Here is a 26,572-nt window from a genome sequence, read left to right on the forward strand (position 1 = left end):
ACAGATTAATACTTCACTGAGTAAATTAATCCTCAGAATTTCACTCACTATTTGTGGCTTATAAATTTTAATTGGTTCTAAACTGCAACATGAATTTATGTGAGTGTATATTGATGAAGTAGAAGGAATCAGAAATTACTCTATTAACACACAGAGACAACAGGAAAAGTTGGGGCAAATTCATAAACATTTATAAATGTTTACAAAGCAGGATTCAAACTTAGTTTAGGGGTGTATCATCATAGCTGACACAGAACTCCAGGAGGAAATCAGAATCAGCAGTAGCTGAGAATGAAAGGCACTGAAAGTGAAAATTTCAGAAAGGGAAACGCTCCCACTTTGCCAAAGCCAGATGCAAAGCTGAAGGGTAAGCAGTGCTTGTACTGTATTTGATTGTACCATTATTGATCCCAGTCAGTCAATACTACCAGTGCAGCAATCAGAACAGCTTTCCAACACATTGACATGCTGGCACACCATAAAAATGAATACTTGTACAAGAATGAAACACAGCACCACATGTTCAAGTACATCAGAAGTACCTAACAATACAGACTGTCCACTTTAGGACGTCATACAATTTCACAAAGTTTTATCACCAGGATAAAACTTTCCCTCCTATCCAGCTGTTTTAAAAGGTTCAGTTCACTGGTTGAACTTTCCAACTACGTATCATGATAGAATTAATTCCCTGAAATATTGCAGAAAACATTAAACAGTGGTTTGTCATTTTTGAACCACTTACTATGATATGTTAATCCTGAAACACAGCACTGATTATTTGAACACCAGTATCATATTCCTACCCATAACAGCAGAGGCATTCACTACATATTATCCATTTTTGTGAAATACAACAGCAGCTAACAGTTGAGTGAATCAGAGACTTGACTTATAATTCATGTCAAGACTTCTCTGACTTGGTAATATGAAAAGCCAGATCTCTCTCCTGTCTCCTGCCCAAATATAAACAGCTTCCCAAAAGCCAGGAAGAAACCGTGTTCCCCAAGGACTATCTCCCATCTTTGCATTTCAGTTATGCATTTTTTCATTTAATGAATGCGGCACAAACAGGTAATTACGACACCATGCTAATCAATTTTATATACTACGAATGTAAATAATATATATTAAATAATAAAAGGCTGCTTTTTCGCTCATATCAATTTGCACATCTACCCAAGGTTTCCACAAACATTTCTGAGAAGCTTCACAAATCACTTTAGCTTCCAGTAGCCAGTTATTTGGGATGGCCCGTTCAGCATCATCAGCAGTGATGCTGCTGTAGATGTAGAGCACAAAAAGGCCCCAAGGCTAGAATAGCCCATTGTGCCCATTTCCTCTTCTGGGTGGGTCACTGAACTGCTCCAGCAAATATTTTAACAGGAAAATATGCAGTTTATCCCGTTCTCAGAGCACCTTTCAGACTACACTTCAAAGCTCTGTGAACAGATTCTGGTACTTATTATAAGGCCTACCATAACTATAGCCTCTATGACCACAATACCTCACTAACAAGAATATCCTGGGCCTATTTCCAGAAGCCTTGATACAGTTTATTGCTTGAGTAAACCAGGACCAGAAGGCAACAGAAATTTTCTTCAAGGCAAACTCCTTAAATCATAATCACTGATAGCATATAGCAAACCCTGAGATTTCTCTGGAATTCACAACACTCCTTGTAACACTGAGAAGAAAAAAAACCACAAAGGAAGGAACCACTAATTTTACATCATATATGCACTAAACATGGAATTCTTCCATGCCTTCAGTTTACACCCTACACCTAAGCAGGGGATCACCAAGTAAAACAACTTGAAAGAAGCAAAGCTACACAGCCTCCAAATTGTAAGATATGTTCTACTTTTTCTTACTAAAGAGATTTTACCAGCTCAAATTTGAGTTTTCAACACCGATTGAACCAAAGAAGACCTTTATATAAAGCAACCTCTTGGGTAAAAACTAAGGGATGAATAACTAGAAATAATGACAAAAAGCAGCCTTGCAAATATTTTTTCCTGTAGTATTCACTTCACCCATTTAACATCATGTCCTTTTTACTTTACTACCTGCTGATTTGCTCACTTTTAACACTGTAAAGGACAACTTCAAGGTTAGAGGCAAGGCAAACTGCCTCTTTTAACTTAAAAGGAGAGACACTACTGCACTCACACATATAACTTTTGTGCTCTTTTTTTTAAGCATTTCCAACTTCTAAATAAAAGCAATTAAGCTTTTGCAGTTTTGAACAGAAATCCCAGAGTTTTCCTACCTTTATCAGCACTCAGGACTTCTTAGGGCTGCTCTCCTTGAATTTCAGGATAAGCAATTAATCCCCAGAGCATTCAGAAATATCTTAGTTAAGCAATCACTCTTCCACCTTTGTATCCAGAAGAAGTGAACCAGTGAATGTTCAGCCTCCCACTCCAGCTCCTCCTTTCTTTGGGCTTGTAGGGTCTGAGCAGCCATGGGGGTAGAAAAGCCAGGCCCCCCTAGCTGGCAGCAAGAAAAGTTCCCTGCCTCACCTGGCTCTGATGAGCAGCAGCTGTGCTGCATCACCACCCTGCTAACCCTGGAGCACAGGGAATGGGCATCAGCTGGGTCTGGCACAGAACCAGCACCTGCGTGGAGTTACCACCCTTCTCCTTGGGGCTGATACTGGCCAACCTGGGGGGCTCCTCAGCCTGCTGGCAGGAGGAGGCTTTTGATAAAATAACCATCTTTTTTTTCATAGAACAAATAGGAAGGGAAAAAAAAAAAGTGTGGTTGAATTTGTTGCTCTACTTGTTAAGACACAGTATGAGGTACTCTAATTTCATATCACATTTTTTCTAATTGTTTCCATACACAGTGCATGTGTCTTGATATGAGCTCCTCTTGGTAAGATCTCAGCACTTTCAAATAACTAATAAGCAATACAACTAACATATGTCAAACTTTAATTCTTTTATTCCATTTGGAGAAAGAGGAGCATATAGTAAAGCATTTATGATCCTTGGTATATTTTCAATGGTGTTGTCCTCCACCTCTGTTGTTGCATGCTATGTATCATCTGGAAATCAAAAGATGGCTCTATTTTAGTTTCTCTCTCTGGTGTAAGACAACACAAGCAGATTGCCCTACATAGAAGGGATTCAGAGTTGTCTGGTTGGCAGTTTAGAAGGGTAAGAGTATCATCCTTTCTAGTGGAATTTATTGCTTTGACATCCTTTAGGAAAAGAGATGCAGAATGTAGCCCATTCTTTATTTTCCAAAAAGTGCTGAGCCAAAATAGAAAAGTTCATCAGAAGAGACTTGGCTAAACACATTGCATAAACAGACCTAGTATGTTACATCTAGGCCAATAAACTAATTAGATAGTAAATATCAGAAGACCTACTTGTTCATTAAACTAATTGAGCTAATACTGTCCAGACATTAAAATATGAGGGATGAAAGCTATATGCAAACAAAACTGCTGTAATGACTTTCTGATAAATACTGCCTGGCTGCATAAGGCTGGGGGATATTACTCAAGGGGAGTAAAAAGATTTCCTTTGCACAGCAGCAATAATCTGTATATTCAGAGAGAATTTAAACACATGATTGATATCTACATCACACCATGTTCACTGCAGAGGTGGAGATGTTGCAGCGAAGCTTGTGTAAGAAACCTTGTGTAAGCATCCCTGAAGCCTTACATCTCATCTTCAGGAAGATATTTCAAATTAATTTTTTGGAGAAATAGACAAAGGATGTTTGAACTAAAGGATTTGCAATAATAAGAGAAAGAATCAGTCATTGGAATTGTCCAATTTAACTGTTACTGCCTCAACAAAACAATCAAAAAAAAAAGAGAGAAAACTGAGCTTCTGACTCTTATATACTTCTGAGATGAATGTAACACTTCTTTTTAAAGTTCAGATTTTAGAATCATCACAGTATAGTTTGGGTTGGAAGGAGCTTTAAACATCCTCTTATTCCAACACCCTTGCCATGGGAAGAGACACCTTCCACTAAACCAAGTTGCTTAATTCCCCACCCAACCTGGCCTTGAACACTTGCAGTGATGTGGCATCCACAGCTTCTCTAAGCAGCTTGTTCCATTGAGATTGTGTGACTGCCACAAAGTTCCCTTCAGCTCAGATTAATATTAAGAATTCACTTTTTGCCTGGAATAACTCAAATGGAATGCACAGTGCTTCTTCCTTTTGAACAGTTAGAGAAAACAATATTTATATCAATGCCTTCAAACCTCTCAGTGGCAATTAACTGCTTTGGGCTAAAAGGAAAAAGACTACTCCAAAGATCATTTCCACCTGTCCTGAAGCTGAGGGTTTCTTATGGTGCTAACTGTTTATACTCCTCCACCTGTATCCAAGTGATAGGAATTCAATCACCCATTTACGAGATATCCTCTAATTTGATATGAAACTGTAAAAATGTTTTGAGAAATAGATCTCAGCAGAACTTACTGCAGATGCCCTACAAGTCTCTCACAGCGAAATCATTTATCAAATGCGTGAGAACCTGACAGGAGTGAGGATTTCTGAACCTTGTCCTAGATTGCTTTTTATATATGGATTAATGAATGAAGTAATAAATCAAGAAAGACTGCTGTGCTCTGATTATTCTCAGTTCCTGGTATACAGCTTCTTTTAATGTCCTACCTGCAAGGCAATGGGGAGAAATAGCATAGAAAAAGATAGGACTAGAGACAATCCGCTCTTCCTTTTTTCCTTTTTGTAGTGATTCTACCTAGTGCTGCTTACCCTGTTTTGATTGTATTTGCTCTGTGATGCCTAAAAGCTGGGTGGGAAACAGAATTCTTCTCTCCCTAAGAACACCCATGTGATCTGAGGGAATGACTTTCTTCATACACAGCATAATTACTGACAGTATTTCAGAAAACAGTATAGATTTTACAGCATATTTGTTCTTCTCTACAGTAAAGCATGAAAACACATGTATCAAATTTAGGCATTATTACATATTTTAGTCTCCAAAAGCAGTCAGCTGTAGCCTTACTATTACTGTCAGTTACAGCCCTAAAGGTCACAGTTATTACTGAAAACAGTGTTGACTTTACCGTCTAATCTAGCTAAGATAACTTGTTAGAAATTGATCTGAAAGCAAGTGAGAGTACCAACATGAAGGTGTTACCTCTTTATCAATTTATTTAATTTTTTAGTAATGTGAATTTGCTATGTATGGAAACCCAAATGCCTTGGAAATTCATAAACTCTCATAGTCTACACCAGAGAGTTCCTGGCAGGTAGTACACACCAGGGTCCAAGAGTCTTTTCTAAGACTTTTAAAAGCAAATCTTCCTTCTGTAGCTTGTGGAATCTGTCTAGATTTATTTTCTTTCAGGCATTACAAAGTCTTTGGGAAGAAGTGTAAATGAGGAGGAGACATTTCAGGCTCCCAACTGTGGAGCCTGACTTATATGACTTGTAATCACAAGTACTCTGACAGTGTTTGCTATTCTGTTGCTGGAAAATCCCCCTCGCCTATCCTGAAGCTTTTATTTTCTCCTTATCCCTCATTTGCATTCTCTCTTTCATCCAAACAACAACACAAGTTCAGCATTTTGACAGGTTGTCATCAGTACCATTCCTATCCTGAGGGCTAGATCCATGATGTACAATTGTTCTCCATGGCCTCTTTCATCTTTCCCATGGAGCAAAGGAGGATGCAGAAAAATTTCAATGTTTTAACAGGGAGACTACTGTAGAAAGGGGGGATAACGCATTTTAGCATTCAAAGGGGTGGGTGCCGGATTAATCTGACAAACCTGCAAGAAGCTGGATAGATAGCCAGGAAGAGATGACATAAGGTGCAGTAGAATGAGTTTTAAATTGGTGCTGAAACAAGCCATGTTAGCACTGGTGTCATGAAGTCATGGAGTGTTTGCATACCACAGCAAGTGTTTGTTTTCTCCTTAGGGACAGTTTGTGTTTACTATAGCTGACAAGAAGAAAGGTGAGGAAGAAAGAGGCAGTCTGTTTTAAAGCATGATAGGAGAAGAAAAAAAAAAAAAAAAGGCAAGTCTTTCATATTTTCCCAGTGTTTGGAGAATATTTTGCTCTGCAATTTAAACAGATTGTAGCTCATGAAGGGTGGGAGTCCTTCAAAAGAAGGAACATGGGAAAACAAAATGGGAATTGTCAATTAAATCCTGAATCTGAATTCACCAGGATGGTGTAGGGTACAGGGGTCTAGAAACTTGAAGACAAACAGACACTGGGAACTTGGCAAGCTGTTTGCTAGGGATCTCAGGCCATGTGTACTTCATGACCCTATCAATATAATATAAAATGGCCCAGAGTGTATTTATCTTACAGCTAAAAGGAGAGATTACCTGAAATTTGAGCATGCACACATATACTCACCTGCAGTGCAGTTTGGGTCAAAAAATATCCCAGCATTCCAGGGATTTTTTTGGTTAGCCCTGTGCACATAGAGGGCTTAGAAGATAGCAGCTGATGGCAACCACAGAACAGTCCCACTGATAAAAAACTTGGGACAGTTAATTTCCCTTTGTGGTTCTGGATTGACTCCAAAGACAACTGCTAAAATCAAAAAGAACTCTTTCACTACAGTGACTCAATATACTCACGGAATATACATAGAAAGACTGTATAAAAAATATTTAACATACAGCTACATTTTAAAAGTAAGTACTTAGCCTACTAAGGCTTTCCCTACCATATCAAATTTTTAAATTAAAGAGATACTCTTCTACTTCAAATATACTTCTATGTACTTCAGAATTGAGATGCTAAATTAAATCAGTATTTCAAGGTAGCACTGTCTCACTGCTTATTGCGCTGTAGCCAGAACAGAGTAATTTCCTGTTGAAATTAGAAATTAAATAGAAATTAATGTATGCTTCATCTCAGAAATTCACATTTCAACTCCAGTTTTTTGTAATCTATGTAGAGATTTATTTTTTCTAATTGGAGATCCCTGACAAACACACTAAAAGAGACATGTATGTGGTGAATTTTTGTGTAGAGACATGCCCAGAACAGCTTAACTATCTTCAGGTGACACCTCCTTGGACAGGCAATTTCTTGTTTTCTTTTGCACTAATGCTTAACAGCCCAGCTCAGAGGAGACCTTGCAATTCCTTAGGCCATGGAAGATGTAGGAAATAACATAACTTCAAAGAATTTGAGAGTTTGTGTATTTGTTTTTCTGATGTAATAGTCTCAGCCTTCATTTAGACTTACAGCATTAGGGAATGTTTTTAAGTATTTTATCCATGTATCAATTTTTCTCTGAAGAGGGCTTCACTGTATATCTACAATATTGCACTTGTGCAGTAAAAACAAGCATCTGAAGAACCCTCATGGAAATACATAAAAGCCAATTATTGTGATTTGTGTTTACATTCCAGCTGTCTTCTAATGAGATTTTTCCATGCCATTAAAAAAGAGGATAGCACTGTCAGTTTCTGGACTGAGAGATAAAGTTCATGAAAACATTTAAGTATCTATTTCATGTCTTGTCTTACTGAGAAATTTTCCTGAAAAGATATTAATTTAAACATAACCAGGACTGCCTTCATGATTTAAGAAATCGATTAAAGAGAAGCAAGTAACTGCACAACAAGAGTGAACTCTGCCACCCATTTACAGCCCCTGTTCCTTCCCAACTCACAGGAACTGCTCACCTTTGGGGATAAATGCCCCATGTATTTTGGGGCAGTCAAAAGGACAGGTCTGGCTTCCAGAGGAATTCTTCCAGACTACTGATATTTCTCCTTGACTTTGAGCAGGGGATAGAGGATCCAAGGTGACACCTTGTTACTGCCAGTACGGGAACTACAGGTTTATGGAATGCCTATAGTCAACCTGCCCACCCCAGGCGTGGAGACCTAGAGCCCTAAAGCCCCACACAGACACCAATGCTGCCCAAAAGCAGTTTGCTGAGGCATCCCAGCACAGCTCAGGCTGTATATGCCCACACATACAGAAGAAGCTGAATGAAGTCCTGTAGGAAGTGTGAGGGAGTGAATATGCCACAATAACATACCCAAACTGCAGCTGCTGTAATAGCACAGTCAATGTTCCCGTTTCTTAGAGGGTGCCATGTATATCAAACCATTCTCAGTCTTAATTACAAAACAAAAAATAATATGATCCTCTTACTGTATGTCTTTCTTCACCCTCTCATCTGCTCTGGTGTTTTAAATACCCAAGTTTTAGTAAGGAACAGATGCCTCAGCTTTAGCACCCTCTTGTAATGGCTTAATACTCTAGGTAAGACCAAAGACAGAGGAAAAATATGCTACGCTGTGCACAACTTCTGAGCAAATGGACTTGAATATTCATTAAACAACATTTAATTTAAACACCCAAACCCTAAAAGCAGCAACATATGGGCCTGTTTTATTTTACATAAGCTGAATAGGAGGTTGTGCCATTAGTTTTTGCAGACATAATGTTCATTACAAATGAAGTATGTTTTCCTTTAGGGAATGTGCCACCATTTCTGTAGTGTTGTCATTCCCCCAAAAGGTTCAGTATACTTACCATATGAAGTACTATTCTTGGCAATGTGCTTCAAAATGTAAACAAAATTCCCATAGATTTTCATCGACAAGGGGAACCTGAGGCAAATTAAATTCCTTAATAAGAAACAAACAATGAAAAGAGCCCTCCCTTTTCAGTATTTTACCATATTTAAAAGACTATCTTGCCTTCATAGTTTGGTACATGGGTTTTTCTCCTACTCTTTGTGATGGAACATTTCTGCATAACTGTGTGATATGTGGTTCTACAGTCCTCTGCTGGCTAAAGGATTACTTTGCACAATCCCTTTCAGAATCTACCTTGTTTTCTTTTATATGCCTTTACTGAAAAGCAAGACATTTGCTCTTGAAGTTTGTGTAGATTAAAAATGGCTAGATAAAAACATTTTGATTATTCAGCAAGCTCCATGAAAAAAATTTTGCGCATGCTCCTGCACTTCGTATCCCAAGACAGCTACTCAAGTGGTAAAACAATTGAAATAAAAAAGAAAAGAAAAAAATCTGGGAGAACTAAGCTGAACTAAGCAAGAGAAGATTCACTGCAAAAGAAATTATTTTGTATCTTTGCTAAATGATACACTTAATGTAGGACTGAACCAGTGTAGAATCTTGATACACCTGGGAAGTCTATCCCCTTTCATCCACATAACAGCAATAGAAAACGCTTTACAAAATTCCCTTGACCCTGCAGACAGCATCCTCAGGTTTCTGACGGGTTTTTTGGCACTTGTACCCACAGGGGTTCCAGTGGAGCACTGATGAACCGCTAGGAAGGAGAGTGAGAAACAAATTGATTTGTATTTCATTCTTACACGGTCTGTGGGAACATAAAGATAGAAAAAGCACCTGCAAGCAGAACAAATAAAAGAAACAAAAAGCCACTGGGTCCATGTGCAACAGGCAGCTTGAACAAAGACAAGATATTCTCTTGGCTAAGCAGGCTTGTGGGTTAAAGAAGCCTCACGAGTCTTTAAGGGGGCAGCAAAAGATCAAAGACTGAAGAACAAACTAGCTTCCCCCCCTTCTAAAACATTACAATCAGTAGTAATCACACAAAGTATTTAAAGGACAAGGTGTTTATGCTATGGGCCAATGAACTTGGCTACTGAACACGGGGATACAAGATACAAACCTCAGAGAAGAATGCCGCTAGGTAGGCAGCCAGTTACGGGAACAGCTGAGCTGTGAGACTAAAAGGGTACAAAATTATGTTTATCTATCATCCCTGACAAGACTTAATCCCCACACAGTTAAGTCTGGAATGTTCCAGTGCTCCCACTTCACACACAAAGCACAGAAGAATAAAGTGGAAGATATTTTTTTAAGTGCCTCTCTGTTTTAAAGGCATAAGTGCAAATATACTTCTGTAAAAATACATAGAATAGACTATTTCAGTTGGAAGGGAATTACAATTATCATCTTGTCCAATGATCTGACTGACTCAAGGCTGACCTTAAAGCAGATATGAAGGGCACTGTCCTGGGAATTGTAAGGTGGTCCAATGACATCCTGCCAGGTCTGCAGGAGCGCCTCACTTGTCTTCAGCAGGACAGGTTTCACTAAGGAGGCTCCCCTAGGTCTGTCTGTGCAGCACACCACGTTAAAGCTTCTGTAAAAGTATTTTTTAGTCCTACACTGAGGCTTTCACCCAGGTCATCAGACACTTCATACCAACCAAGTATTGCCAGGAGCCAAAACACTGTTGAACCAAAATGAAGTATTCACCTTGCTGAGGGGAGATTTATTTTTTTCAAAAGCACAAGTCAGAGTCACAAAAGGCAATTAACAGATATCAACACAAATGAAGATTTTAATGTTTAATAAAAATGAAAAAAAATATGCATATTGCACCTAGTGTTTAATGACAGATATTTATTTTTCAGCATTTCTTTGACTCTAGACAATTCAATTTCACTGTTTTCTGTGGTTTATGCATGAGTATAGTCCTTCAGTGCTTGTTTTTACAAGCACCATGCAGTTCAATGCTAGGAATAATATATTCTCAGTTTAATTAATTCTTCAAAAACATACAAGTTTAGTATTAGTGTGTGAATAGAAGCAGGATCTCCCAGTCCTAGGTCCTTACATTATTCTTTCCTTTTGTAAAGCCCTGAAATAGGGCCTAAATCAACCTCTTTACAATAACCAGAATTGATCAATTAAAATAAATACTTAAAACATAAAATCTCTCAGTTCTCGTATTTTGCATATTTTCTGATATCATTCTACTTGCCTAAAAAAAAAAAAAAAAAAAAACCAAAAAAAAACCAAAAACAAAAAAACAAAACCCAAAAGCTTAATTTCACCTCTTGTCTGTGGCAGGATCCATCACAGTATGAAGAGAACAGGGAAACAAGCTATGCAAGAACTATTGACCGACATTTTAAGAATTCAACTGTTCCCACTCTTTTAATTTAAAAATATTAAGCTGTTTTTATTGTAATTTTTACATTGACTGTTAAACCAGACCAAAAAAAAACACTGAAAAAGCAAAATGTCAGTCCCAATTTTCTACTTACAGCCAACACTGTGCAGGAGATATGGATCTGAGGTCATCTGTCACAGAAAAGTTTTATTATCAGTGATTGAAACCTGTTATCAAATCAACACAAATGATGCCTGGCTTAACAAACAGGCTAGCAAAAATTGACAGAAAATGATAGCAGGGTAGCAGCTTCAGTACAATCAAATCAGATCATCATGAAAGGCAGCGAAGCATGTTTCTCCTAATGGGGGTCAGTGTGCAGCCTGGCCAGCTTCATTAAATAACAGCTGTATTTTAACCCAATGAACACAAGTACAAACTGTTATCATCCACCCCAGTGAAGCATTGCACTCATCGTTTTTGCTGGTTGTGCAACATCCACTATGTTAAGAGAAGGCACAGGTGCTCTGAATCCTCTGCCCCAGCACATTGCTTGACTTTACCTAAGATCTCTGTGTATGAACAGCAGCCACAGAGAGAAGATGGAGCTTTGTCAGCAGCACTGGCTGCCAATGGCCTGCCCTTGGAAATGACAGTTACCTTCTACCACAGAGGATGTCTTTTAGCCACTTCTGCAGCTCTTTCATTAGCCACAGCCTTTACAGAGAAGAATAAATAAGGAGCAAATTTACGGAATTCGAGATGTGGGCAAAATTTCCCAGGGAATGTTTTCAAGACATAACTAGAATTCAAAAATGTTAGCAACAAACTCAAGTTTCCACTTAATCCCGTTATAATGAAGGTGTCCGAAGACATTAATGTACTTGGATGTGCCTACTCCTGACACTGATTTGTTACTCAAACCTTTCCCTTTTACATCTTAGATGCATTACAACAAATAAGTTCATGGAAATAATTTAATCTTATTGCTATCCTGTTAGAGACATTAATGAACACAAGAAATTTTTGCCACCTTTGGAAAATTTACCTGCTCCAATGAAATTTTACCAGTATTCATAGAAAAAATAATTAACTACTTTTAGATCATCTCTTAGCAGTACCAAAAACCCCATCCAAAAAAAGGTTCACTAGATCTTGTTTTGCTCAAATAGAAGCACATGAGCAGGAAGCATTCACAACAGGTATTTCAAACTTATTATATGAATCTAGTATCACCAACAGCTGTTCCCGGACAACATTCTATTTCCTCTGTGTAAGAAACCAATGACATTAAAACTCTTTTTTTAATAGGAAGTGACTAAAATAATATGAACAAGTTAATTTCTTCTGACTGTTGCAAGCAGATTTGATAGTGACCTACATACTTCAGTCCTTAAATGACACATTTTCTATCAATAGAACTCACATAGCCCAAAGACTGTTGGCTGTTGGTACTGCAGTCTTCTCAAAGCATACTATGCCTCATTTATTTCAAGCCACTGTTGGTCAGCTTCATTTCTTCCCCTCAATAGTTTGCATCAAACTTGTTACTAGCTGTTCCTTAGACAGAACCACCTCATTGCACCCAGGTGGTGCCAAACTTTGCCATCTTTCATCTTTATGAAAACTCTCTTTTTCTGTGCAGCCAGAACAGTAATCTCTGCTTTTACTAGGCCTGCTATACAATTTTGAGTCCTTCCTACAGGAAAACACCAAGATTTTTTGTGTGTGCAACTTCAACAAGCCCTAGCCATTGTAAACAGTGATTAATACAAGTCTTTCCACATATATAAATTTGAGACTGCTCACCACCAGATTAATTCAGAAATTGTTCTCCAAAATTCCTTCATCTTCTAATCCAGATTCCAGACTGTTGTTAAATAGATAAAATTACTGAGATGCTGAAATATGAGAGCCAGGGCAAGCAGGCAACAGTGACAAAGCTACTATCTCTAAATGATGGGATGTGCCAAGTTCAGCAGGAAATAAAAGGGTTCCTTCAGCACACAGTAGGGAAAAAAGTGAAGATTCCAGTTCCACTTAATTGTCTTACCTCCCACAGGAAAGGGGATTAACCTAGAGTGTTCACAGCATGACATGTGCATTAAACCTCTGAATTACAGAAAACATGCTACACCTTGCTTAGACTGGAGTGCAGAGGCAAACACTGGCAGAGCAAACCTACATGAAGATGTGCGTACAAATCCCGACTGCTGAAGCACAAAGATTCCAGTAATATGGCACCAAGCTGTAACTATTTCAATCCATCTGCTTTGCAGTGTTACTGTACTACCCACATAAACAAATCTGTATCAAATAAAATGTAAGACACGACAAAGCTGAAGAAGGAAACCTTCAGTACTCAGATTCCAGAAAGAATTTCTTCTGGAGGCAGACCCCCATGGAACAGTACTGTTTACTACGAAAACACCAATCCTACACAAGGAACTATGCCACATACCTTTATGCAAGCACTTATTTTTAGATCCTTTCTTGATTGCATAGAACTAAAGTTAGGAGGCTTCTGAAAAGAGCAACTAGAATTTGTGCCAGCTTTCAAGTAGTAAACATTTGGAAAACACGAACTCTATGGTCTTCACTGAAACAGATGGTTTCCATTGAATTCAAACCAAGAGTGAAACAAGCATATCACTTCATGTCTCAGCTCCTTCACACAACTATTTTTAATGCAGGTTTTCAAAGAAATTGACCCCTTTGGCAGGGGACAATTCGGCCTCCTTTCAGCCTATTCTATGAAAAATTGCTGTGCATCTTCCTTGTATTTGTATTGCTGTGTTCACACCACCCCCTAGTGATTGTTCAATTACACTAAATAGTGTCACTCTCCTTTCATGCTGAACATTATATATGGGAAAGGTTTACTGCAGCACCACAGCTATGCGAGCTGTACAGCTAACAGCGTGATGCTGCTGAACACAAGCAACCCCACTAGTTCAAGACTTGAACTCAAGGCATTAAGTGCTTCATCTATACTTTGCAGATCTTGTACATCCCCCTTCAAACCCTTTAACAACTCAGCTGTGGTAGTGCTGGTGTTCTCCCTCAAACACTAAAAGCACTTGACCTGTCTTACAATGTGCTGCCCAGTACAAAGGCAGTGCAATTCAAAAATACCACATTTAGGTAAAAAAGTCAGAGTCTTATTCAACACAGTTGCTAGAGGTGCCCAGTCTGTTTCACTCCTATTTCAAGTACAGAATTTCTGCTTTCCATACTCCTCAAAACACCTGCAGCGGGCACCTGCCCACACGTCTATCTTAAATGGCTCCTGTAACACTACCAGATGAAAAACTAGGGGTTATTAGGGGAATTAAGCTGCCACACAGCTTGCAGGCCAGAGACAGACCTAGAGCCTGTCCTGATAACTCAGGAAGACAAGACAAATCCTTCCTAATGCTTTCAATAGCCAAAACTATAACTGTGGAAGTAGAAAGCTCTGAGCGTCTCTGTCTGCATGTTTGGTTCTCTCTTCCTCTATGTTCTAGGGGGCTATATAAAACAGGCAGCCAAACAAAAGGACTTTCTAAACACAGTTTGAACAGGAGCATGCCTACCTCCAACACTGCCTGCCCGGAATTAGCTCCTACTACTACCTGTAGGAAGCTGTGGATCACTTCAGATTGATACTCAAAACAAGACTTGGTTAATTATGAAAAGATTTTAATCCAGTGCAAATAGTACACCTATACTGAATTTCTCAAACTTTACAGAACGGTAGCTTTTCAATCAAAATTAAAAGGCAAACCAGTATTTGATTGACAGAATTTATTTGATGTTAAAGTCAGATGAGCAGCTTCTGCTTTCCAGAGTAATTCATTCTATACTTCTTCATAGAATGATGCTGCCTGTAAAGGAAAAAATAGATCAGTGACACACAATTAAAACAATTTTTACACTTGTGCTTTTATAAAGCCTCAAAAACTGGTTCTCAAACAAGTAAGGTGAACCACACTGCTCTTCTTGTAAGAGCATAAAGCTCAAAATTTCCCAGCACTGCCATGGGAATAAATGAGCCTAAATTATAGCAATTCTGCAGAAGAGATCAACAAGCTACAACTGCTTTGACAGCTTTCTGTTTGAGACATTACACTCCCTATATCAGCTCCTAGACAGACTGTTTAAGTTCCTTCCAACTGAGTCACTCAGACCATTTGTAATAAAACCAGTTTTTTTCTGGAGCAGTTACTGACCACAGCACTTAGGTTCCTGCAGCAAAGATATAAAAATGTAGTCTGACTTGTCTGTAAGAGCATCCTGTAAGTATTTTACTTGAAATGAGTACCTGTAAGAAAATAACATACATCCATTCCAAAAATAGCTATCATGCTACTTAAATCTATTTTAGACAAACTCAAATGTCTATCCTCTTTAGCATACCTACAAATGAAAAATATAAGCCTTGTTCACAGTAAGACTGAACAATCAGCAGCTTTGGTAACAGTAAATCTTAAGTACCTAATGTAATACTATACAAGTATTTCATGCAAGTCAAAGTCACATAAGCTACCAACTCAGTAATAAGTGCAAAAGCAATTTGTAAATATCCTTAGACTTAAACTCTTGCACTGGGTTCTGTGTCTGCGCAGGTACCACAGTCTTTGCTCAAATGAACCTCAGGCTTGTTATTGTAATGCCTGCACTGCTGAATGCCTGCCCTTACAAAGCATTCTCAAGGCATACCTGTTATCTGTTTTCCACCTGAAGAATGTTCATTTACTGAAAAAGAAAAAGCATCAATTAGTAAGAATTTTATCTAAATTCTACTACTGTAGAAAATTGAGCTTTGAGGGTTTTTACTGACACTCGTGTGCTTTTTTCAATTAACCACATTGCAATGTGATAGGAAACCCTCAAAGTTTTGACTACTGCAGAGACTTAGATTTCACTTACTCCCTTAAACCCAACAGCTATTTAGAGCTTAACTAATGCTCAGAATGCAACTGCCTGCTCAATTACACCACACCTACAGGCTACAATGGCTTCCAAGTGCTTATCCATCCACACTTCTGTTTGACAGCCCCACCTGTCACAGGCTGTCACAGCTACAGCTGTGACATTAAAAGGGAGGGAGGGAGGGAGGGGATTTTTTTGCATTTCAGTATCACTATTTTGAATGCAAATACCAGGTGAGGCACATCCACATATTCTTGTTCCAAATTTTAGCAAGCTCAGCAAGCTCTAGAGCCACAGAATATATTAAATAACAGAAAATATTTGAAAATACTTCTCTTGAAACTGCAGGGAAAACAGAATGGGAAAAGTGAAAGGAAGCATCAAAGAAAACTTAACAAGACATCAGCATAGTTCTGTCTTAGTTTTTCATGTCTACGTCATATGTAATTGCCAAAACATTTCTCAGAATCAAGTACTGATACATTTACGAGGTAAAATAATTCTCACAGATTCTGTAGGTGGACTCAAAAATGTGTTCCAGGGCTCCTATTAAAAATTCCTCCACACAGCTGTGATAAGGATGATGAACCATACCACATCATAATCTCTAAACATGCATTTCTGAAGACAAAGCTTAGTGTGTTTCACAAATGTTTTTCTATAATGCAGCACAGAATTTTTCTCAAGTAAGTTGTTCAGGAAGTGCACAAAATAATTTATCTAAAGTGACAACACAAAGATTTAACAAATCTGATAACAAGTCACATCTAACCCATGCATGCTTATCAGCTGAAAGATTATTTTAAAAGACATCAAAGTATCTCCAATCAAAAGCACAGTTTACCTACTACTAAGACTACACATTAGTTTGACAAGCACTTGATACAGAAGTCACATCTCCTATGTAATCAGCACAGGGCATGATCCTTGCCTTTAATTTCTGAACTGCTGATATGCTTTAAGAGCTTCTATGAACTGGACACCATTAATAATTCAAGTGAGTCATTTGATCACTTTTCATTAACACTCAAAACCAGCTACCTTCAGGTGCAAAAGTCTTAAAAGGAAGAAGTTCCTTAATACTACTGGGATTGGTGCAACACGAAATGACTCCTCTGCCACTGACAGAAGTGTGTACATTAGGTGTTACTACTATACCAAATGCTAATTTTGTGCCATAAACCATTGTAGGTCCATGACTAAAACAGCATTAAAGCACAAAGGAAGAAGGCTCCTAATGTTTTCTAGTAGAGTAGTTCCCTGATCTAGGAACTGTCAGTAACACTGGTTCCTTTCCATCCAGGGATAACAAGAACTTCACCTCCACACTAACTACAAAATGTAATTTCACCGAGATTTCCAATTCCACTGTAATTTGTGTCTTAACTTGGGATACTGCAGGGCAATAGTTAAAAACCGTTTAATATTGACAAATGTGCCATTTCCAAGCAGCATCTCAAATGCACCAAGTGTGATGTGACTTAGCTTTCATGTACACCACTACTTTCACACAACAGTCAAGTTACACATGCAGTTGCACTGTACTACTTGGAATCAGATCCTTCGGTGGCTGAACCAATGCCTCGAGTCAACAACATTGGGTTTCTTAGATTTCTTCTCACTGGGAAATATTTTAAAGTTGATTTACTAGTTTCAAAAAGTCTGGTTTGCTACTAGCCAAATTTTACTTCCAAGTGACATGAATAAAATTCATTATGTAATTAAGTGAACCCTCACATGACAGATCTAAGTTTAAATCAAAACATGCATACAAGGCAGTACAGTGCTTCAATTTAAAGGATAGACACATTTCAGTGATGTATAATTCAGGCACCAAATCCATGCTCATTTCCAGTACCTGCAGATACTTCATTTCTGATGGAGAGTTCCAAGAAAGTAGGAAAAAAGCAAAAGTGAAGATTACTAAAGTTCAAGATATCAATGAATTTTCACAGCTACAGAACTAAGCATAAAAACCCATTACCCTCTCTCCCCTTGCTAAAACACCTGAAAAAAACCCCACTTGCCTGAGTAGTTTATTTAATTTTTATCATAAGATGGACCACTGTGCAGGAAAGTGACTGGCTTCCCACCCAACCTAGTTCTCAGCTTTGGTTGTTTCGTGATAGAAGAAATCTGTTTCCCTCTAACCTGCCTGTACCAGGTTGTAGCCACAGCCCAGGAGAGCTCCATCAGTCCAGCCTCACCAGAGGAAGACTTGACTACCTTGGGCATCAGTCCCTCAAACCCCAAGGCTAATTTTTATTATATCTACCTAATTTTTATTTACACACTGTCCTCACTGCCTACGCCACACATCCTTAACAAACTTACCTCGGTAAGGAACACCATACCAACAGTGACTTGGTGCAGTGAGCATTAGGGGTTTAGGCAGCCTGAGTAACAAGTGTTAAGATCATCTAATGCGTGTATTGCGAGACTGAGTTATGTGATTAGAGCAACACTGTTAGATTTATGAAATTTAACGGTGACATAGTAAACAGTAATTTAGGAAGCATTGTTTTATGTCATATCAGCTAGGCTGGCAGCAGTGAGGAGCAAAACTAAGCTACTGAGCTGATGACAAGCTATACAACACACAGTTTACCTTCTGTTATCCAGTAGAACAGGTGAAAAAATGGAAGAAAAAGAATGTTATTCTGTTGAAGAATTCATAATCAACATTTCAAAGGCATATGCTCACTCTAGCTTAAAAGATATTCTCATCCTACCTTCTTGCCAGCACCGACATTTGCCTTGGCTGTGCCCCTGACTTTCTTCATTCTGTTCTTACGCTCTTTGCGCTGCTTCCTGGAAGTCTTTTTCTTTTCATACAAGCCGTGCTATTAAAAACAGTGGAAAATTCTTTTAACATTGTTTCTCTACTAACAACTCTACAAAAAAGTTCTATTATTTCTGAAATGTTCAAATACAGCTTAAATTTGAAATATGAACTAAACAGCAAGATCATTAACGAATGATTCAACACAGAACACTGAAGAGGGACATGGATCTGCCCCATTTCTTATGCTTATTTTAGACCTCTGGTAGTGTTTTGCTAAAAGTTACTGCTAAACACCTCTGGTAATATCAGTTTTGCCTTCCCAATTCCCTAGTAATATAGAATAAAAACACACTTAGCCTATTTTTCAAATGCAGAAGTTAACACGTGCTATTTCAGGAGCTCTCATTCAACTGTACTTGCACAAAACCTGAGTTTTTACACATGCAAATCCTGTTTTCAAGATACCAGAAAACAACATACCCTGGCAAGCCTGTGCTTTGGTTCGTTTTTCTTTGCATAGTCCAGGGAATCATAGATCATGCCAAAGCCAGTTGTCTTGCCACCACCAAAGTGAGTTCTGAAGCCAAAGACGAAAATTACATCAGGGGTTGTCTTGTACATTTTTGCCAGCTTTTCCCTGATTTCTGTTTTGGGGACTGTGGCCTTCCCAGGATGAAGAACATCAATCACCTAAGACAGAATTTAAACAAGCAGGTAAAAGGTCAATATCCAGAACACAGCCTCACCAGCTGCTTCAGTCCCACCATGAGCCCAACACTTAAAAGTAGCCCACCTTAGAAGCACTAACTATTATTCATTTGACACAAAAGCGTTCAGAAGTTTCTGGCTTCAGTGAGTAATTTAGACTGAAAAATACCTTTAAAATCATTAAATCCAATAGTAGATCCAAACCTGTCAAGTGTCTCAATGGCGCTAAGCCGTGTTCTCAAGTGCTACACCTACATGTCTTTAAATACCTCCAGGGAAGATGACTTAGCCCCTTCCCAGGGCAGCCAGCTCCAATGCTTAATAATCCCCTAGGTGTAGAAATTTTCCTCAACATCCAGTCTCAAGCTGGTACAACTTCACCATCAAGATTTACCTTGAGCATATATCAACATACTTCAACCCACATGCTCTTACAATTCCTTAATGGAGAACCCTGGAGATTTTAAGGGCCCCATATTTAGAGCAGGTAAACCTTGTTCCAGCTCAGGACCACCAAACAAACAAAGGCAATTTTCTGTAGTCTTTTACCATCTGCTTGCGCTGCAGAAGTCTGTTGGTCATGAACTTCCTGGTTCTGATGGTCACTGTGTCATTCTGCAAAAGAAAACATTAAATAAAACAAAACAATAGCTACAAATGCAACAGGAACTGAATATGAGCATAAATAATGCATGGTACCACAACGGTCAGGAGTCTGAGACACTGACAGTGAGCTCACAACCCAAGTGGGCTGGCCTTGGGCTACAGAAAACACCTTTAAGAAATACAGTGAGAAACTGACAAAGTCATCCTCAGTTTCCAAACACCACAGCAACATACACGCCTTCACCACCATGAAAAGCTGAAGCAGCTTTTACTAAAAGACACGGATCTCAATCCCAAGTACTCTAACAATACAAGACAAGTTTCCTTCTAAGCCCAAATGTTACTGCTGCTATGGCTTCCCACCCCTAAGGACAAGGGAGCACCCAAGATTCTTGGATGCTCCTGGCTGAAAGGAAAAACAGGTCACTGGGTCCTGAAAAGCTTAGCCAGTTTTTTCAGTAAATGACACACTTAGCATGGCACTTGGTGTGCTAGTACCTGACCTCAGAGTAAGGACTTGGCAGTGGGTGGGGGTAAAGGGCAGGGTGAAAGAGAAGTGAGGATAGAGAACAGAGTGACTGAGCATACATGAGAACAGTAAAGAAGCTCTTCCTGATGTTCAGGTGAAATTTCCTGGGCTCGAGTACCATTGCCTGGCACGACCAAGCAGAGCCTGGCTGCATCCTCTGCTACCCCCCTTCAAACACTGATAGACATTGATAAGGTCGCCATTCTGCCACCTCTTCTTGACCTGAAAACATTCAGCTCTCTCAGCCTTTCCTCATAAGAGAAGTGCTCCAGTCCCCCAACCATCCCCACTGCCCTCCACTGGAACCGCTCCAGGAGCCCCATATCTGTCCTGGACTGAGGAGTCCAACCAAACCTGGACACTGCGCTCCAGATACAGCCTCACCACGGCTGAGAAAAGCGCAGATCAGCTCTCTCGAGCTGCTGGCCACACTCTCCCTAACGCAAAGTTTCTCTGAAAGCCCAGCACGCCACTGCTTCCACAGGGCTTTCAGACAGGAGCAGCCGCGATTAAGGCGGGTATGACCCACGGCAGCCCCCGCAGAGCGGCAGCGGCACACCGCTGTCACACCATCAGAGCGCGGGGCTGCTCTGACCGAGCACGGGCACGGCGCGGCCGAACGCACGGCGCGGCCGAACGCACGGCGCGGCCCTCACCCCGCGGCTCGCTGCTACCAGCGGGCACGGACGCGCGGCGGTCCGGCCGCAGGAGCCCGAGCTCAGTGTCCGCCATTCCTCGGCGGGCGGATGCGGCCGGGCCGGGCCGGCGGGGCACGGCGGTGCGGGGGCGCGGCGGGGCCCGGATGGCGGCGGCGCGGGGCGGATGGCGCGGCTCGGCCCGGGCACTCACCATGGCTGCGACCGCGGCTCCTGCGACCGGAAGAGAAAAGGATCGGCGCCACCCCGCGGCCAATCATAAGGCGGCGCGGGGTCCTTCCGCCAGGGGTGGTGTTGTGCGTGGGGCTGTCTCTTTCAGAGCCGGTTCTAGCAGGAGACAGTAGCGGGCGCGGCTTTGGTGCGCCTGATGAGAGCGGGGGCGGAGGCAGCTCCGTGTCCCGGGCCGGGCGCCGCTCCGTGACCGCCGGGGGCGGCCTCAGCCGAGCTCAGCCCCGCCCTGTGCTCGCTGTGCCGCGGGGCCGTGCGCCCGGGGGGTCTCGCCGCTGGTGACCCCGGGCTGCTGTGGGGACACGCAGAGCCACGGACCGAACGTGGCGGCGCAGCCTGGCTGAGGAGTTGCTTGGGGCTCCGGGAGTTGGGCCTCTTCAGCCTCGGGGCAGACGACTGAGAGGGAGCCTCATTCATGTTCATAGACAAGGAGGGGAGTGAGAGAGCGGAGCCGGGCTCGGCTCCGTGGTGCCGGGTAATAGGCAAAGGGGCGGTGATGCTCGGGAAGCTCCCCCGGAACACGAGGAGCCGTTTCTTCGCTGTGCGCTGAGCGCGGCTGCGGGGGCTCTCTCCGCGGCGCTGTCCCCGCAGCGGCGGTGCCGGCAGGGGGCGCTGCGGGCGGAGGCCGCGCTGAGCGCCCCGGCCCAGGCTCCGCGTGCAGCCGCGCGGGCCGCGCCGCCGCCGCGATGGTGAAGGAGCAGTTCAGGGAGACCGATGTGGCCAAGAAAATGTGAGTGGGGGCCGTGCGCTGCCCGCGGGCTGAGGCGGGGAGCAGCAGAACTGAGGGGGACAGAACCCCTGTAGCCGGAGCCGGGAGAGTGTTGGCGTGGAAGGCCGCGGTGGACGGCTCATGGCACCGCTGCTCCGCTTCTAGGAGCGCTAGCACAGGCTGGGGTCTCCCACGCGCGTGGCTGTGCCTGTGTCCAGCTGTGGGCATGCCCAGGAAGGTCGATAAATCCCTCAGTTAAAAAACACCAACTCACAGTAAAGTAGCTTTATGTTTTATAGTTATCTGCAAAGAGCCTGTTTTAGCAATGTTGTGAATCAACCTAGCCACTTCAGCATTGTTTTCGAGTACTTTGGGGTCCTGAGAAGTGCAGCGAAGCTGCTGAAGGAACACCAGCCCTAGTGGGGGAAGTGTCTGAGGGAGCTGGAGTGTTCAGCTTGGAGGAGAGATAAGGTCTCTGATAAGGTCTCCTTCTCTCTCAGCGGACCTTATCACTTTGCTAAAACTACCTGAAAGGTGGCTGTAGCCAGCTAGGAATTGCTTTCTTCTCCCAGGCAACCAGTGGCTGGATGAGAGGGCACAGCCTTAAGTTGCACTAGGGATCCTTTAGACTGGACATCAGGGAGAACTTCTTCACAGAAGGGGTGGTTAGGCATTGAATGGTCTGCCCAGGGAGGTGATGGAGTCACGGTCCCTGGAGGTGTTTAAGGAAAGCTCCTGAAGTTTAAGGTTGTGGCACTCAATGCTGTGGTCTAATTGCCAAGGTGGTGTTTGGTCATAGGTTGAGTTCAGTGATCTCTGAGGTCTTTTTTAACCTAATTGTTTCTGTGATACTTGCATGTAGGTGTACTTGTCATTATAAGTGGATTTGCATATATATATATATATATGTGTGTGTGTATGTGTATATATATATATATATACACGTATACACACACTACATGTATATATGTATATACATACATCTGAAATTTCCTGTCCTAGAAGCCACATCTGTTTTGGCATGAAATCTCCAGAAGAGATGCGTCAGCAAGCTCACATTCAAGTGGTCAGCAAGAATTTGTATAGTCAAGACAACCATCACTCTCCGCTGCAGTATGGAGTGCTGGACCATCGCATGGTGAGAACCTTTATTTTATTTTCCAAACTCTTTCTGGGGAATTGTTGAAGTGGTTAAAAAAAAGTTGGCGTCATGGAAACCTGCTGTTTATCCACAGTAAGTTCAAAGGAGTCTTTACTTTCACAGACTCTTAGCTGCAATGCCAGCTACTTTTTTCACACTTTCGGTGGGCAGGAATGCATTTTCGCATTTTCTTGAGGCAGTAAGTTACTTTTCTGCCAGACTGCTGGCACACCCAGAGACATGTGTCACCAAAATGCCGCAGCATAGATTAATGGTCTGTAAGTCATTTGCAAGAGCTGCCTGAGTCCAGGTTGTTGGTGTCAGCCGGGGCTGTGTGTAAAAGCCATTTTTCTTAAGGGTCAGAGTGACTGTAATGCTGTTGATGTGCTTCTGGTACTGGGGAAAAAGAGTGGCTCTGCACTAGGGTTCCTGACCAGCTCATAAACTGTTGTGTTCTGTATCTATCCCATCAGTTACAGCTAACTTTTTCTCTGCATGTGTTTTCTCTTTCTCCCAAAGGGAACCAGTGAAAAAGACCGTCCCTGTGAAACCTGTGGGAAAAGTCTGGCTGACTGTTTAGGGCATTATGGGTACATTGACTTAGAACTGCCATGCTTTCACGTTGGGTACTTCAAAGCTGTGATAGGCATCTTACAGGTAAACATGATCATGATTTGTTGTCAGTTTCTCGTCTAAAAAAGGAAATTTTCAGAAAAAAATATGTTTGAAAGTAATTGAAAAGGCCAAAATAAGATTCCATTATTAATCTATCTTTGTATACATTTTCTTTTGTAAAATACATGTATTTGAACAGTCTTAGTTGTGTTCTATGTAATCTCAGACTGAAAAATTCCATCTTCCAGTTTGAATTAAATATATGCAGGATAATTTGCCTCTCAGAACATCCAAGTAAATCAAAGCTCTGTTGAGTTTTTAAGGCCCTGAAGAGCTTAGCTCAAGATTTGCCTCATTGACTGTATTTTTCTCATTTTCTTGTTAATGTATATCCCAATATGTGATTTGGTTTTCCAATCAAGACAGTGGTATCTCTTTCAAATAAAATGCACTGTGTTGGAGAACTTAAGCTGTAGTTCAAGAGGTTGCATCTCTGAATGTGTCTCTCAAACAACTGTGTTTGTACCTTTAAGATGATCTGCAAAACCTGTTGCCGCATCATGCTGTCAGTGGAAGAAAAAAAGCAGTTTTTAGATTACCTAAAACGACCTGGCCTTACATACCTTCAGAAGAGAGGGCTAAAAAAGAAAGTGTCTGAGAAGTGCCGAAAGAAAAACACTTGTCCTTACTGTGGGGCCTTTAATGGTGAGTATTGTCATGAGCAGTTCGGGAGGTTATCTGCTCTGATGGTTTTCACCTTGATGGCTGTGATACGATCCAAATCGTGAATATGCTCATTCATTGCACAGCCACTGGGTGTACTCTCTGTCCTTCATTAAGAAACAGGTAATTGGATTTTTAGGGCCAGACACATGCTTGTTCACCTCTCATTTGTGTGGATACAGACATTTTTCCAGTTGCTTGTATTATTTCATGTTTCATGGTAGTAACCAATATTTGATACTTGAATAATGACCAGAAAAAAACCCTTTTAATGTGTTTTTAAAAATACTTGGAGCTATTGGCAGTGATCAATACTGGCAGTTCACATAGAAGCATGGATAGCATTTGTAATTTTGACTGAGCATCACTGAATTAAATTATCTTTCTTAAGATTATTCCTTCTTCAAGGCAGAGTATTTTTGTAAGAGTTTGTTTGGGGTTTTCGAAATCTGGTCTTGTTTTTTTTCACTTACTCTGGTCACACACTACTGCTGTTTAAGGACTTGGTGTATTACAGATTCATAGTAGATGGTTAATCTGTAATTTAAAACTTCTAAGTCATGAAAATTGTGAGTTCTTTGTTGAAATGTTCAACAACTCAATTAAAGAGAGCTGCTTTATCATACATGCCCTGTCTACACATAGGGGCCATGAACAGTAGGCATTTAGAAAAGTTACGTGATGGGTTAGAATACTTCAGTGAAACAAATTTGGACTTGTCTGTGGAAGTTTTATGAATCATGTTACCTGCATGACATGAAAATATTTGTCAGATTTTTCTGATAATTCACTTCCAAAATCACTTCAGAAGATACTGGTAAGATACATAAATGACACTTCTTAGTCCTGTTTTTAGTGTGGGAACTTCTGCTTTAGAAATATCTGCCATGAATGAGGTGAAGCTGAAGTAAAGGTGTGGGCTAAACCACCTACTTTGAGCCTCAGAGGCTGCACCATCATGTACATACACCAAGCCATCCATATAAAAAGGTATAACTTGATTGTCCTTTTGTTGTTCTGTGAGTTTAGGAAGCTGGTTAATAAAGCTGACGAAGTTTTAATTTGTTCTTGTGTTCACTGAAGGTTTAGCTTGTTTTGGAACTGTAACTTACTTAAGTTTTGGTGGTATTTTGTGTTTTTGTTATTTTGAAATCATATCCCAAGACAAGCCGTATTTAATTCCTTGCAGGAACTGTGAAGAAGTGTGGTTTGTTGAAGATAATACATGAAAAGTACAAGACAAATAAGAAAGTCGTAGATCCAATAGTATCTACTTTTCTCCAGTCCTTTGAAACTGCCATTGAATATAACAAAGAAGTAGAACCCTTACTGGGAAGAGCTCAGGTGAATTTTATTATAACCTACATTTTTTGCTAATTTTTTTGTGCATGAAATAAAACTCCTTAAAGGCTTGCAATGTATCAGCCAAATTCTTGTGATGATACAAGAATTTTGTATATCAAAAGATACATGAAGAAGTTTTGTATCCAGTGCAATAATGTTAACTTTCCTAAAGTGAAAAATTTAGTATATTAGCATGTTCTGGTACACCATTACCTGCCTATAAAGAAAGGGGTGTTCTTAATGTGTTGTGCTTCTATAAACTAGACCAGGAAGAAGAAACACAGCTCCATATAAAGTTTCCATGTATATATAGGTTCACTGTAATACCGGTATTAATTCCAATGGACACATTTTTTTCTTCAGAAGTTCTTAATATTGAGAAAGAAAGAGCAGACTTAATTTGCTAACTTTTTGTTTCATTAGCTTTTCATTGTATGCAGATTAGTTTCCTTTGGCTCTTAGCAAGCTGGAAAAATCTCCAGGTACATACTGGGATAGAAAAAGTAGTGAATGCAGCAGTAGCTTTACTAAGATGAGGGAAATATCTAGGTAGTACTGTAATAATGTGATTTTATACTAATGAAATGAATACAATGTACTGTAAGTTTGTTGTAGGATATTGAGTTGCTTTCTCTATTGACAGTGAAATACTCTCCATTAACTCTTGAGACAAGGGAACAACACACTAGGAAGTAAACATGTGTATATAGGGAAAAAATGGAAGGAGA

General features: G+C 40.6%; 2 protein-coding genes across 6 annotated transcripts in view; one reads left to right on the forward strand and one right to left on the reverse strand.

The window, feature by feature from the left end:
• Positions 1-14,639: 14,639 nt before the first annotated feature.
• RPS24 (ribosomal protein S24) lies at positions 14,640-21,371 on the reverse strand. Of its 4 annotated transcripts, XM_038140660.1 has the most exons (8): positions 21,278-21,370; positions 19,843-19,908; positions 19,066-19,275; positions 18,533-18,643; positions 18,409-18,411; positions 17,659-17,675; positions 15,588-15,623; positions 14,640-14,752 (listed from the first exon to the last, which is right to left on the reverse strand). In XM_038140660.1, exons 1-6 carry the CDS (start codon positions 21,278-21,280, stop codon positions 17,670-17,672), a joined length of 399 nt encoding a protein of 132 aa, XP_037996588.1. In that variant the 5' UTR covers positions 21,281-21,370; the 3' UTR covers positions 14,640-14,752; positions 15,588-15,623; positions 17,659-17,669. The 4 variants fall into 4 exon arrangements, with proteins under 4 accessions (XP_037996588.1, XP_037996590.1, XP_037996591.1 ...); XM_038140662.1 differs by lacking the exon at positions 18,409-18,411 and having other exon boundaries at positions 21,278-21,371; XM_038140661.1 differs by lacking the exon at positions 17,659-17,675 and having other exon boundaries at positions 14,655-14,752.
• Positions 21,372-21,909: 538 nt separating this feature from the next.
• Positions 21,910-26,572, forward strand: part of POLR3A (RNA polymerase III subunit A) — a 31,052-nt gene continuing 26,389 nt past the window's right edge. For both annotated transcript variants that reach the window (XM_038140658.1, XM_038140659.1), the window contains exons 1-5: positions 21,910-22,042; positions 23,024-23,159; positions 23,682-23,819; positions 24,311-24,482; positions 25,690-25,844. In XM_038140658.1, the coding sequence (XP_037996586.1) occupies positions 21,999-22,042; positions 23,024-23,159; positions 23,682-23,819; positions 24,311-24,482; positions 25,690-25,844 (645 nt within the window). In that variant the 5' untranslated portion in view covers positions 21,910-21,998. The remainder of the gene's footprint in view (positions 22,043-23,023; positions 23,160-23,681; positions 23,820-24,310; positions 24,483-25,689; positions 25,845-26,572) is intronic.

This window comes from Motacilla alba, chromosome 6 (assembly GCF_015832195.1).
Source record: "Motacilla alba alba isolate MOTALB_02 chromosome 6, Motacilla_alba_V1.0_pri, whole genome shotgun sequence".
Classification (NCBI taxonomy): Eukaryota; Metazoa; Chordata; class Aves; order Passeriformes; family Motacillidae; genus Motacilla; species Motacilla alba.